Source organism: Microcaecilia unicolor, chromosome 7, assembly GCF_901765095.1.
Source record: "Microcaecilia unicolor chromosome 7, aMicUni1.1, whole genome shotgun sequence".
Classification (NCBI taxonomy): Eukaryota; Metazoa; Chordata; class Amphibia; order Gymnophiona; family Siphonopidae; genus Microcaecilia; species Microcaecilia unicolor.
Genome location: NC_044037.1, coordinates 159,191,072 through 159,205,067, shown reverse-complemented (window position 1 = coordinate 159,205,067; position 13,996 = coordinate 159,191,072). Strand labels below are relative to the sequence as shown.

At 43.6% G+C, this 13,996-nt stretch overlaps 1 protein-coding gene across 2 annotated transcripts in view; it reads left to right on the top strand.

The window, feature by feature from the left end:
* FASTKD2 (FAST kinase domains 2) overlaps positions 1–8,351 on the top strand; it is a 211,549-nt gene extending 203,198 nt beyond the window's left edge. For both annotated transcript variants that reach the window (XM_030209830.1, XM_030209829.1), the window contains 3 exons: positions 2,534–2,621; positions 4,089–4,209; positions 7,763–8,351. In XM_030209830.1, the coding sequence (XP_030065690.1) occupies positions 2,534–2,621; positions 4,089–4,209; positions 7,763–7,909 (356 nt within the window). In that variant the 3' untranslated portion in view covers positions 7,910–8,351. The remainder of the gene's footprint in view (positions 1–2,533; positions 2,622–4,088; positions 4,210–7,762) is intronic.
* Positions 8,352–13,996: the final 5,645 nt, after the last annotated feature.

Genomic DNA, 13,996 nt, shown 5'->3' with positions numbered 1-13,996 from the left:
ATATAAAAGGATAAATAATAATATATAAATCTTGCATACATTTATAATAGGTTAAAACAGATTAAACATAATCATGTAAAAGTTTATTTAAAAAAAACAAATACCAAAACAATGGTCATTTATGCTTAGTTAAAACAAAGTATATGAACATAATCGTACAAAAATGTACGAAAACATAAAAATACGTTAAATGTAAAGAAGGTAAAAAAAAGAATACCTAATTTACATTGTAAAATAAATGAAATAAAACACTAAACATTTAAAAACCTAGGAATGGTAAAAATGGTGAGAAATTAAAGAAATCAAAAAAAGAATGATGCTAATGAGGACTGGGAGTAATGTATAGGTCTTTAAAAAGACCGTGTACATATATATATAAATGATATACTGTCAAAGGAATAGGAAAATTTGCACTTAAAATCTCTGTTAAAAAAGGGGGAGGGGGGAACTTAGTAAATGAACAAAATAACTGTCAGAGAAGAGTCGGAGACGAAGTGAAGAAGTAACTCCACGTGTGGGAGAGATCGAGAACACCAACAGGGGCATTTTTGAAAGAGAAGGGCGCCTATCTTTCGACACAAATCGGGAGATGGGTGTCCTTCTCTCAGGGTCGCCCAAATTGACATAATCGAAAGCCGACTTTGGGCGTCCTCAACTGCTTTCCGTCGTGGGGACGACCAAAGTTCACGGGGGGGGGGGGGGAGGGGGGGTGTCGGCAGCGTACCGAAGGTGGGCCTGGGGCGTGCTTAACACATGGGCATCCTCGGCCGATAATGGAAAAAAAGAAGGGCGTCCCTGACGAGCATTTGGCTGACTTTACTGGCCCATTTTTTTTCACGATCAAGCCTCGAAAAGGTACCCGAACTGACCAGATGACCTCCCCTTACTCCCCCAGTGGTCACCAACCCCCTCCCACCCAAAAAAATAAATTAAAAAAACATTTTTTCCAGCCTCTATGCCAAGCCTCAAATGTCATACCCAGCTCCATCACAGCAGTATGCAGGTCCCTGGAGCAGTTTTTAGTGCGTGCAGTGCACTTCAGGAAGGCGGACCCAGGCCCATTCTCCCCCCCCCCCCCCCCCCCACCTGTTACACTTGTGGTGGTAAATGTGAGCCCTCCAAAACCCACCCGAAACCCACTGTACCCACATGTAGGTGCTCCCCTTCACCCATAAGGGCTATGGTAGTGTTGTACAGTTGTGGGGAGTGGGTTTTGGGGGGCTCAGCACACAACGTAAGGGAGCTATGCATCTGGGAGCAATTGGTGAAGTCCACTGCAGTGCCCCCTAGGGTGCCCGGTTGGTATCCTGGCATGTGAGGGGGACCAGTGCACTACGAATGCTGGCTCCTCCCATGACCAAATGCCTTTGATTTGGTCGTTTTTGAGATGGGCATCCTCGGTTTCCATTATTGCCGAAAACCAAGGTCGCCCATCTCTAAGGTCAACTTAAATGTTGATATTTGGGCGTCCCCAACCGTATTGTCGAAACGAAAGATGGACGCCCATATTGTTTTGATAATACGGGATGCCCCGCCCCTTCACAGGGACGTCCTCAGAGGTGGGCGCCCTTAGAGATTGTCGTCCCTATTCAATTATCCCCCTCCAAGTGTGCAAGGTACTAAACAAATATCACAGTAGGAGAAACCATGGGAGTGTAATGAGAATGGGGAAAAGTGGGAGAATGAAGACACAGTATGTTTAAAACCCGTCTGCCGACGTAGGGACTGAAAAAAGTGATCAGTGGTAGAAAGCAGGTAAAGACAGTAAAAAAAATGTTGAGTCTTTTTATATATGTTTTTAAGAATAAATTGGATTGGTTGAACCAGTGGTTTGCCAAGCTGTCCTTCATTTCCCACTTCTGAACTTTTTGGTCATACATAAACAACCACATGAAAAGCAGGAGCACACTGTGCTGCTTTAGTGAAGGTGGTGGCACCACTAGTGGTCATCTGTTTCTTTTGATGGTCATGCTTAAACCGTTCTACCTCCATTGGCTCTGCCCAGGGTTGCAGTTCACATAGATCTCTGTTCCCCATTGCCCTTGAATCTAGCTCCTCTGCTGCAACCTTTTAAAAATCCATCACAATCGTTGACCACGAGTACTGTATTTCTGACTCTTTGGTGTCCCTACATTGTATCTGTACGGTATTGGGAAAATGAAGGTTGACTTCAGTGCACCATAAGTGTGACATCCCTGGCATAGAGCATTTAAGGTATTCTGCCTGTCTCTTCAGGTCACAATGGCAACTTTTAATAGCAATGTCAGTTTGATTATTTGCTGCCTTATTCCTGCATTTTCTTAACTTTTAGTAGCCAATGTTGAGCACAGATTACCTGGCTGAAGAGTGACAGTAAGAAAGGGCCATCCTGACTTACAATGTATATTTGTGTTCTCGGTGCAATATTAGATAGACTGAAATTGGCAGCATCGTGACTGGACTGGATGGGCTGAATAGGAGATTGGAGGGTCATTATACTTGAAGACTCTATGCTGTACAGTATGTCATTTACAAATGTTTACTTCTTTTGAAGACTTCCAAATTCATATGGATAGAGACAGAAGAAAAGTGTTTCCAGTAGATGAGGTTGAAGCTTCTGCCAGGCCTTTTGATGGTCACAGGTACTTTTTATTCATTAGCACCTTTCTGATTTGTCTAGAGCAGTGGTTCTCAACCTTTCTTCCTTTGTGACACAACTGAAAGATGTTCACACCATGACACACTGAACACTACAGTTCATAAATGATATAAAAGGGATTTTTTCCCGCCTTTATTGCTGAAAATAATGCAAAGAAAAGTGGTGATGGGTAGGGAAAAGCAGTCTTGCAACATTTCCAGTTGGGGCTGGTGGCAGCAGTGAGCATTTTGGATAATGGTGAAGCAGAAAGGACCAGTTATGTGGATTTCAAATACTCAGTTCCCTGATTTGCTCTCCCCAGCCCACAAAAACAAATAATTGTTAAGGATTTCAAGGGCTTGCTGTCTGCCATATATTTGGCGACACAGCTCTTGGTGACACACAAGTGTGTCCCGACACACTGGTTGAGTACCACTGGTCTAGAGTGAGACTGCATCTGGGTTAGACTGCAGAGGGCTGGATCTGAAGTTTCTTTAGATTCACCTCTATCCATGGTGCATGAAACTGTTTTTGCTTCAAACCCCAAGCCTGATAGCTCACTTGGGAACTCTACAGAATTCATGTTATTAAACAACAAAGCCTGATTCATTGCTGTACGTTTTCCTATGAAATCTTTTAAGCTAATTTCTTGATGTGGAGGCGAAGCCTAGTGGTTAGAATAGTGGGCTGAGAAACAGGGAAGCCTGGTTCAAATCCCACTACAGCTCCTTGTGATCTTAGTTGGGTCACTTAACCCGCCAGTGCTTCAGGTACAAACTTAGGCTGTAATCTCTCTAGGGATAGGAAGAATACCTAGTGTACCTGAATGTAACTCAACCTGAGCTACAACTGAAAAAGGCATGAACTAAATCTAAAGTTCATTCCCTTCTTTTTTTATAAAGGATTTTTTAGGGAGCAGGTTGTTCTAAATTTCAGCCAAATGTGTTATTTTATTTATTATTTTATTTATAAGGGTTTATTTACCACCTTTTTGAAGAAATTCACCCAAGGCAGTGTGCAGCTAAAATAAGCCAAACAGGGACAATTTACAGCAGTACTTTCTACTCTTTCCTTCCAACTTCTTGAAGGTCATGCTTTGAAACCAAAGTTTCCACTTCTAGCTGAACTGGTAGCGCTATAGAAGTGATTTATAGTAGTAGTAGTAGAACGCAATTCTGTTTCCTGACAGCAGAGGTCACCTTAGTAGTTGACTGCCATCATCTCTCCCCTGTCCTACTATGATCCAAGCTCATAACCTGTTCTCGGACATGGGTTTGTGTATGGCAATGCTCCTGCCAAATCATAGAAGGTCCCTGTGTTTCAGCTCTCTATCACACAAACCATAAGAAGCAAAATCTTGGCTGGCTACTAGGCAGTAGGTTCCAGTCACATCTCAGCAGACAACTTCCAAAAAGCCATCCATAAACATTTTAGCAAGCACCCATTCCTGAGACATTGTTGTTGTTATCAGTTGCAGAGTGGCTGTACTATGCTGTCCTGCATCATCTTTCTGTCTTGACACAATGCATCCCAAAGATAAACTGGCAATGAAGATCCGGCACCTGAAAGTACTGGGCTATCATGTTGTACTGGTAAGGTTTCTATACTATGGGAATAATGTCATTCAGAACCCAGAAATATTGGTCTGCTGTATTCATAATTGTGATTAGTATACTAAATAAATATATAAAGGGGGGGGGGGGGAAGGCTTAATCCACTTAGTTTATATGATATAGATCAGGTCATTTCCTATTATCCCTGTTTACAGACTGACTTGGTCATATCTTCTCATGTTCTTGTCACAAACTAGATAGATATTTTCCCAGAATTATGTACAAGTGATGTGTTGGGATGGTAATGTTCTGTTTTCTCTGCCTCCCCCCTTTGCAAAAGTTACATTGTGTACTGTGATATGATGCTGAGCCATACCCTTAAGTGAATATTTCTGAAGCATTGTATGTGAGATGAGCTTTGGCATGCAGTATTGTTGAAAGACAGCGTTTAATAGGAATGGTAAACTTTCACCAATCCAGGAGCCAAATTAATTTATAGTTTCAAGATCTATGATTAACTTCTGAAACATGAAGCTTATTGGACAACCACAAAATAAAAGCATCCAACTCATACCAAATAGAGTGTAACATATTGGTATAGTAGATGATGACAAAGAAAATACAGTTGACCTATACAGTCTGCCGAATGGGTGCCTGTAAACACTGTTAAGGATATGTTCCAGCTGGTAGCTGTAGAAGCTTGACCACAGATAGGAAAGCATTCCATACCCTGTGCTTCTGCATTAGTTCTCTACTATCCTGGGTAGATAGCCATGCAAGATCTCATACTTAGGATTATTACAGGGATTGGAGTTGGACTGTCTACCAGAATCGGTGAGTCTGTCATCCAGAGTAGTTTTGCCTTGCTGGCCACTGTCAACCTGCCAGTTGTATTTTTTTAGGGCACTGTAGCCTGTTGGTAATAACCCAGCTATGCCAGACCCTGTAGTATTGCTAGGTTATGCTTCCTTTCTTTTTTTTTTCTCCTTACCAATTTTCCCTTTTGCCACTGTTGTTCAAGGAGTGAAAGGTGGGTATAAATGCAGAACCATGTTTTAGCACCATCTGCTTAGCTGGGCTCTGTAGCAATACACTGAGCCAATCTCTGCATCTCCTAACTTCTTTGTTATGAGAAATCATCTGTGCTTATCTAGAGCCGCCTTGAATCCTGCTACCTTTGTTTTTTTTATTGTCTCCACCAGGGGCGTATCTGCTTGGGGCCACAGGGGCCTGGGCCCCCGCAGATTTCGCCCTGGACCCCCCCTACCGCCACCAACCCTCCCCCGCCATTGCTGTCGCCTACCTTCGCTGGCGGGGGACCCCAACCCCTGCCAGCCGAGGTCCGCTTCCTCCTGCCGCTGCCGGCTGCCTTTAAAAGAATTCATTCAGCTGGCGGGGGACCCCCCCACCCCTGCCAGCCAAGCCGAGGTCCTTTCATTTCTTCCACTGCAGTCTGCAAAGCTGGCGCCGAAAGTTTATTCTGAGTCTGACGTCACTGCACGTTGTACGTGCAGGACGTCAGACTCAGAAACAGAATGAAGCTCATTCTGTTTCTGAGTCTGACGTCCTGCACGTACAACGTGCGGCGACGTCAAACTCAGAAGAAACTTTCGGCGCCAGCTTTGCAGACTGCAGTGGAAGAAATGAAAGGACCTCGGCTTGGCTGGCGGGGGTTGGGGTCCCCCGCCAGCGAAGGTAGGCGACAGCAACGGCGGGGGGAGATTGGCAATGGCAGCGGCTGGGGGGAGGGGGATTGGCAATGGCGGCGGCGGGGGGGAGGGGGATTGGCAATGGCGGCGGCGGGGGGGCTATAATGTGCCCCCTCACTCTGGCCCTGGCCCCCCCTACCGCCGCAGTTCAGATACGCCCCTGGTCTCCACCCCCTGAACTGGGAGTTCTTTCTATAGACCCACCGTCATTTCTGTGAAGAAACGTTTTCTGATGTTACCTTTGAATCTTCCCCCTTGCGACCTCTTGTTCTAGAGCAAGGGTGGGCACCCACAATTCTCTAGAGCCAAAACTTAGTTGGGTTTTCAAAATTTCCACAATGAATATGCATGAGATTGATTTGTATGTACTTCTTCTATTATATTCAAATAGAGCTCATGCATATTTATTGTGGAAATCTTGAAAATCTGACTGGATTGTTAGCCCTTGAGGACCATGATTGCCCAACCTTGTGCTAGAGCATACTTATTTTCTTTCCTTCAAAAATGCATACTATAGTATATACTGAAGAAGTTATTGCTTAGAAAGCATAAAAATAAAGATTTTCTTAGCTGTTGCAGTAGAGTGGGAATGAATTAACCTGAGCACAAAAGATATCTTCCTTTTTTTCTGGGAAATGTTGGGTTCTGCATAACCATATATTAGGAGACGAAAGGGACAAATTGCTCAGTATCTGGTACACGTGATAAAGCCAGAAATGTGCCTTTGTTACAGGTAAATACCTCCAAGAAGATAAGTTGAAAGAAGTAACAAGAAACCCATCTTAGAGTGCCCTCATATACTAGAAGTAGAAAATGCTAAGTAGTGCCTCTGCTTCCTTTCCTTGATTTTTTTTTTCATCCCTTCTCTATCCTCCATCCTATCCACTATTGCCCTCTTTCCTTTACACTCCTTTGGGCCTATTTGCATTACTTTTCATCCTTTTGGTGCAGAGCCCTGGCTGTTACCAACTCCACTGGCCTACTTGGCTGTTCTATTCAGTGACTAGGGGAAAATCGGACACTTTCTAGTAACATCCCACTCCCAAATAAATCCCGAGTGCTGGGGCAGTGAGACAAGTTTAGGCCATGACACATCTCCTAACTGAGTTTTGCATGGTTTGCCCAACAGTAGAGAGTAATCTGTGCGTGCTATCATTAAGACTTTAAGTACCTCCCCCCCCCCCCCCACACACACACAGGCACATGTGCATTCATTTTGTGGACATAATGTTTGAAAGAGACAGATGTAGAAATTGTGTTTGTCCTACGTCACTTGATCTATATTCTTCCTGTTAGCAACCCTTGTTTCACCAGTAATTCCACAATCTTGCTGGTTATGCTGACCAATAAGCACGCTACAGGACATACAAAACTGACCTGAGGGTTTCTCAACCTAGTCCTCGGGGGAGCCCCAGGCCAGTCTGATTTTCAAGATATCCACAATGAATATGCATGAGATGAATTTGCATACATTGTCTCCATTTTGTTTGCAAATGTATCTCATGTATATTCATTGTGGATATCTGGAAAACCAGACCGGCTTAGGGTTCCCTGAGGACTGGGTTGAAAAACCCTGGCCTAGAGAACGCTATCTGAATCTCATCACTGTATAAAACTTGATTATTTTGATGTTTTATATAGTACAAAATGGCCCATGTACTCTGCCCAGTAAGCTGATTGCTGTCCTTTGGCTTCAGTGCAGCAAGACAACTGATAAACCTTTCTTACTTTCTCATGAATCATCCGCTTTTGAACAATACCAGTCAATGAAATGCTATATTTATAATAACTTGTACTCTCCATACCATCCAACATGTTTTGATTTCTAATTACTTGCATGCATTCAGTGTTCAAAATAAATTCAACCTCTGTCTTCTATTAAGGTCCATGAACAAGCGTTTGAAAAAATGAAGGAGGAAGATCAAGTTGAGTTTCTTAGGAGGAAGGTCTTTTCAGAGGATACAGCATCAGATCATAACTTGCAAAATCATCAAGAAGTAGAAATCCGAGAAACTCCTCCCCAGCTGTGATTTTCCAACACAGAAAACATTCTTCTAGAATCTGCAGGTGTTTTGGGATTCCATCCCTAGATGCTTTCTACATTTTGTACAGCATTGCCCTGTGAAGTCTCTGTAGACACTGGAACTGCAACACTTTTATCTGCAGTACTAAAGTATCCGCAGGGACCCCTGCCACTGAAGTTCTGTGTAAACACACAAATTTGCAGTCTTAACCAAAATGTTTTCATGAAAAGTTATCCTCTTTCCTGAATGCCATTTAATTATGCTGATTAATCCAGTTTGCTCAGCTCTTAAATGAAGATTCATTGTGTTTGGGAGCAGTACTGCCAGAATGGTAATGCACAGTTTTTATTATTCTGTTGTAAGAATGCCAGCTAGGAGAGCAACACAACATCAGTTTGCAAAAAATTGATGAGATATGTATTAAATGAGTTTTCTATAAATTCCTGAATGCTTTTTTGTGTGTTAATTAAGAAAAACATACTTTCTCTTGGTTTTTATTTACTTAGAGAGTGGGAGTTGAGATTTGTTTGTTTTTTTAATAAATTTATATATCCAAGAGGATATGGCTTTTGCAGGGAAGTATTTAAGAAATTGTCTTGTATTACAGTGGAGTAGTAGTGCATATAAACAAACTTTTGAGCTATACTGTAGTTTCCGTAAAAATGGTTTTTATTTTATCCTGTCTTCTTTTGTGTCTCCTTTGAGTATCTTAGGAAATTTTGTAGTAATTATGCTGATTCTTTTTTGTGGATCATCAAACTTCACCAGATTGAAGTCACAAATGTGCAATAACTATATATATTATGGAAAGTAACTTCCTGATCATACTTTCAGAAATCATTTTGTAGATGCATCTTATCAAATTTAGGTGGCATTGAGATTTATAAAGTTATCACAGAGCATGATTTTCAAAACTTTTTATGTAGGTAAACTGCTGTTTAGAAAAAGGCCACTTAAAATTTTCCTTACCCCTTCACTGCATGTAAGAATACCTGTGCTTTTACAGTACAGAAAAGATAAGCATTCATTTTGAAAGCTCTAAGCATACTAGTTGTTTGTTTCTTCAAGCCAATTCAGAGTAAACAATTCCCTGCATTGGTCCATATTTTTAAATGAGGGAGTTTCTATACATGTGAGCCTGTAAGCACCACATGCTGTTTGAAATTGCTTCATTATTGTGCATCCAGTGTCTTAACTGTTAAAATGCTTTGCTGCAGCTGATGAAAGTGCCAATATAGCACTAAGGTCTTTTAAGTTACCAGTTTTCAGGTCTTCTCTGTTCATTTCAGGAGTTGTAATTACGTGCTTTATGCACATAGTCCATGCACAGTGAAAATGGAATTTAAAGCTCTGAGGGGCCTGTTTATAAAGTGTTGGTAAGCCTAACGCAAGCTTAGCACACACTAACCTAGAACTGCCATTGTAGTTCCGCCTCGAGCGCACGCCATTTCCTGTGCATCAGAAAAAAGTTTTTATTTTATAGCGTGGCGCTAACCCGGCAGTAATCGGGCATCTCCACACGCTGCCTAGTTATCTCTGGGTTTCCGTGGGAGCCCTTATCGCCACCTCAGTGGTGGTAGTAATTGCTCTCCTCCCCCCCCCCCCCCCCCCCCCCCCCCGGAGTGGCCACACGGTAAGAGTAATCTTACCACGGCCTTTTTTTTTTTTTTTTAAACGGGCTTTTTACCTGCTGCTGTAAAAAGGGCCCTCGTGTGTGGGGAAAAACTGCTACCGCAGGGCCCTTTTTCACCACAACTTTGTAAAAGGACCCTGAATGTTTTGGGGGGATTGAATTGAGATAAAGAGCAATAACAAGGTCTAGCAATGTACAGGACACTCCTGCAACTTGTACAGTGGGGAAAAGAGGTAAGTGGAAACCCAGTTTGCTGCTGATTGCATTTTCAGGAGTAGCAGGTTAAGTGCTGCATGCGTGCTGAGCCTGGAACCCTAGCATGCATAGCCTAAGGGAGGGTATGCTCAAATGTTATGGGGAATAGGTATACTGTAGTGTGGAGCTTTGCTCACCTCATGGGAGGAGAAACCTTTAAAAAATAAATAATTTGACTTAAACTAGAATTATTTTGATCTATACAAACCTTTTTCCAAACTTAGACTGCATCACCAAGAAACTATAATGGAAGACAGGCACCTGTCTCTCTAGTGAAGCTTGCTAACATGAGAGTTCATGTTTTAAGAAAGATTCCTAAAATTAAAATGGTTCTTTGTTTATAGTCTGTCTCTAACCTGAGACACACTGTGTTTACCAGGAAGTAACCTGTTCCGGGGCAGAGGGAGCATGGAACGAGCGGAGTCGACAGGCGCACGGCACCCCCCCCCCCCCCCCCCCCCAGCGGCGTTCACCTGGGGCGGACCGCCACCCCCTTGGTACGCCACTGGTCCCTAGTCATGCATCCTACGTTTATATAATCCTTTCAAGAAATCCAGCTAATTGTTTAACATTAGTGGAACATAGCCACAGAGGCATGGTATGGTTGCATTTTTAATATGGTAATACTAGGGCCCAGCTAAGGAACAAGTTATTTTGAGTTAGTCTTCAATGGACCAAACTTGCTTTCCTTGTGTCATCACTATCCAGCAGGATAGGCAATGTCTTGAAACGTGGAGGATAAAGGATTTTTTTTTTAACATTTATATCACACATTATCCCAAGCAAAGTCAGATTCAGTGTGGCTTACATATAACACATGCTAGAGTGTCCCTATAACCAGCCCCTCCAAATGACACACTGATTACGATTTATAATAAATTACTACTCTTCCTATGAAAAGTTATTCTGTTATTATACTTCTTCTGTGTACATCCGTATACTGCACAAAAAATCGGCATGTTTGAAAATAAAAGTGAGATTAAATACAAATGCTACCTATAATAAAGAGTGACAATGTGGATGAAGCAACTCATAAGTTTGCTTTCTTTCTTTTGAGAGTACGGCAATGACAACTGCACGGGGAAGGGGAAACTGAGACTGGCCTAATTGGTTTTAACATTTTGACATCACTTGGTGTCCTGTCCACCTGGCTCTGTCCTTATGTTCAAACTACTGGAGTTGCAGTCAAAACCCACTCCATCCTATCAAAATCCATCTTGTCATTTAGGGGACACAGACTGTAAAAGTCTGCCTAGCCACTTTCCTCATGTTCCAAATTACTGCATTCAGTTCTGATTGTCGTATCTCAAAAAACATATAGAAGAATTAGAAAAGGTTCAAAGAATATTGACCAAAATGCTAAAGGGGATGGAACTCCTCTCTTTTGAGAAAAGGCTAAAGAGATTAGGGCTCTTCAGCTTGGAAAAGAGATGGATGAGGGGAGATATGATTGAGGTCTACAAAATCCTGAGTGGTATAGAACGAGTAGAAGTAAATCAATTTTTTACTTGTTCCAAAAGTACAAAGACTAGGAGACACTCAAGGATGTTACATGAAAATACTTTTAAAACAAATAGGAGGAAATATTTTTTCACTCAACGAATAGTTAAGCTCTGGAACTCTTTCCCGGAGGATGTAGTAACATTGGTTAGCATATCTGGGTTTAAAAGAGGTTTGGACAAGTTCCTGGAGGAAAAGTGCATAGTCTGCTATTGAGACAGACATGGGGAAGCAAATGCTTGCCCTGGGATTGGTAGCATGGAGTGTTGCTACAATTTGGGTTTCTGCCGGGTACTTGTGACCTGGCTTGGCCATTGTTGGAAACAGGATACTGGGCTAGATGGACCATTGATTTGATCCAATATGGCCACTCTTATGTTCTTATGGCTGAGTGTGTGGAATATGGGAAAATTAGGTTCTTACCTTGGTAATTTTCTTTCCTTTAGTCACAGCAGATGAATCCATTAACTGATGGGTTATGTCCGCCTACCAGCAGGTGGAGATAGAGAACACTGAAAAACCATAGTGCTCTATGGACGGCTAGCTCCATCTGCCTTCGGTATTCGAAACTTCCAAAGCAGAGTGTATCCTCAAAGTAGAATAACATGAACTTTCCTCACAGCGAACGAATGCCCCAGAACAGGAGCAATAATCACACAAAGGAGGGATGATCTCAACCTCCTGTAACAGAACAGAAATCCTGAAGACTGTTTTCCAACTTCTCCCAATGAGGGAACATGTCTGCAGGAAACAACTGAACAAATAAACAGACAGGGAGGGATCATGGATTCATCTGCTGTGATTAAAGGAAAGAAAATTACCAAGGTAAGAACCTAATTTTCCCTTCCTTGTCATCAGCAGCAGATGAATCCATTAACCGATGAGATGTACAGAATGTTATGATTGTGGTCATAACCCCTGTGGTCATAACCCCTCTCAAACTTACCTTTTTTCCTGGTGGTCAGCTTAGCTGGCTTCTGTTTCTTTTGTCTATCCTTTCTGAGCAGCTGGCTCTCTCTCTATGTGCTGGCAGCTTCCAGCAGCATGACTCTAATTGTTTCACTTTACCACAGCTGTGTGAGTGGACTGAGTTAGCTCTACCTCTCTTTGGGTGTACTGGCTTCAAGTGCTTCACGGTGTTGCATTGGTGTGGGTTGGGCCTCTATGGGTCAGTGTGCTGTTGCCTGGGGCTAGGGAGTGTGACATCATCAGGGAGGGCCTTGATAAGGAAGTGGTGTTGTTTCCTTCAGAGCCTTTGCAATGGTGGTGTTTGCCTTGGGTAGGGTGGTGCAGTGTGCACTTCTGACTTTGTGTCTAGTTTCCCTGCTTGCTTTTGCTAAGGGCCAGGTTAGTGTTAGTGCAGTGTGCACTGGTGTCTGTGTGTTTAGCTTTCCTGCTTTTCCCTTTGGTTCCCCTGCTTTTCCCTCTTGGTTTTGGAAGCATTGCTGTGTGTAGGGCTTTGGAAGCTCTGTTGCTGATAGAAGTACTTCAGGGTTTGGTGTTGTTAGGAACACTGCAGAGTTTGCTGTTAGAAGTACTTCTGGTGTTTGTGCTATTGGGAGCATTGCAGTCTTTGCTGTTGGTGTTTGGTGCTTTAGAAGCACTTTTGGCTTATGTGTTAGCTTCCCTGCTTTTTCCTTGTGGCTCCCCTGTCTTCCCTTTTAGTGCTAGGAGCTCTTCTGGTTGCTTGCCAGAGTAGTGCTTAGGAAGCACCTTGTTAGTTTTGTATCTAGCTTGCTAGAGCAGTGCTTAGGTAGCTTGTTAGTTTTGTGTTTACCTTGTTAGTGTAGAGCTCTGCTTGTAGCTTGGTGCTTAGTAGCACCTGTGTTAGCTTTGTGTTTAGTTCCCTGCTCTGTTAGTTTAGGGCTTAGGAAGTCCCTTTCTTGAGCAGGGCTTAGGAGCTCCTGTTTAGTATAGGGCTTAGGAAGTCCTTTTGTCAGTTTACTGTTAGGAACACTCCTGCTGGTTTAGGGCTTGGGAGCACGTAGATCAGTTTAGGTTTAGGAGCACTTCTGTTTCCAGTCCTGGTCCCTGTGTCATCTGGTATCCAGTAAGTCCTGCCGGCTACTCGAACCCAGGAGCTCAACTCCTGGGGGGCTTAGTAGCTAAGTGCAGGTGAAGCTGTATGGACCAGTCCGGTGTGCTCCAGTCCGGTGTTCCAGTCCGGGGGATTCCAGTCCAGTGTTCCAGTCCGGGGGGGGTTCCAGTCCTGTGTCCTCCGGGGAATTCCAGTCCAGTGTTCCAGTCCATGTGTTCCGGCTCGCTGGGCGGTGCCTGCAGTCCCTGCCGGTGTCGGTGGGCTTTGCCTGCTGCTGTCGCTCCTCGTCAGCAGCCCAAGGGCTCACGTTTGCTCCAGAGCCCAGCCCCGTGGGCTCTGAACCTGAGAACGTGACACACGTTTCTCACCGGGGCGCTGAATTCCAATTGGTAACCTTCTCTGATCGGAGGTAATCTTGGTCCATTCCTTGAGAAAGAGGGAAAGACGTCCTCCTACTGCAGGAATCGAGGAATGGACCGGCGCCCCATCATTAAGGGGTCTGCCCCTGAACTCCACGCCTTGAACCGGCCGCTGCGGAACGCTTGTCCGAGCGAAAGGAGTTCCTCTGCTGAAAACGGGCACGTTGAGAAACCCCAGCAGAGCGCCCCGGGCAATACCTGCGAGCTTCACGGAAGCGAGGTCTGGAAGAGGAGGGCCACACAGAACC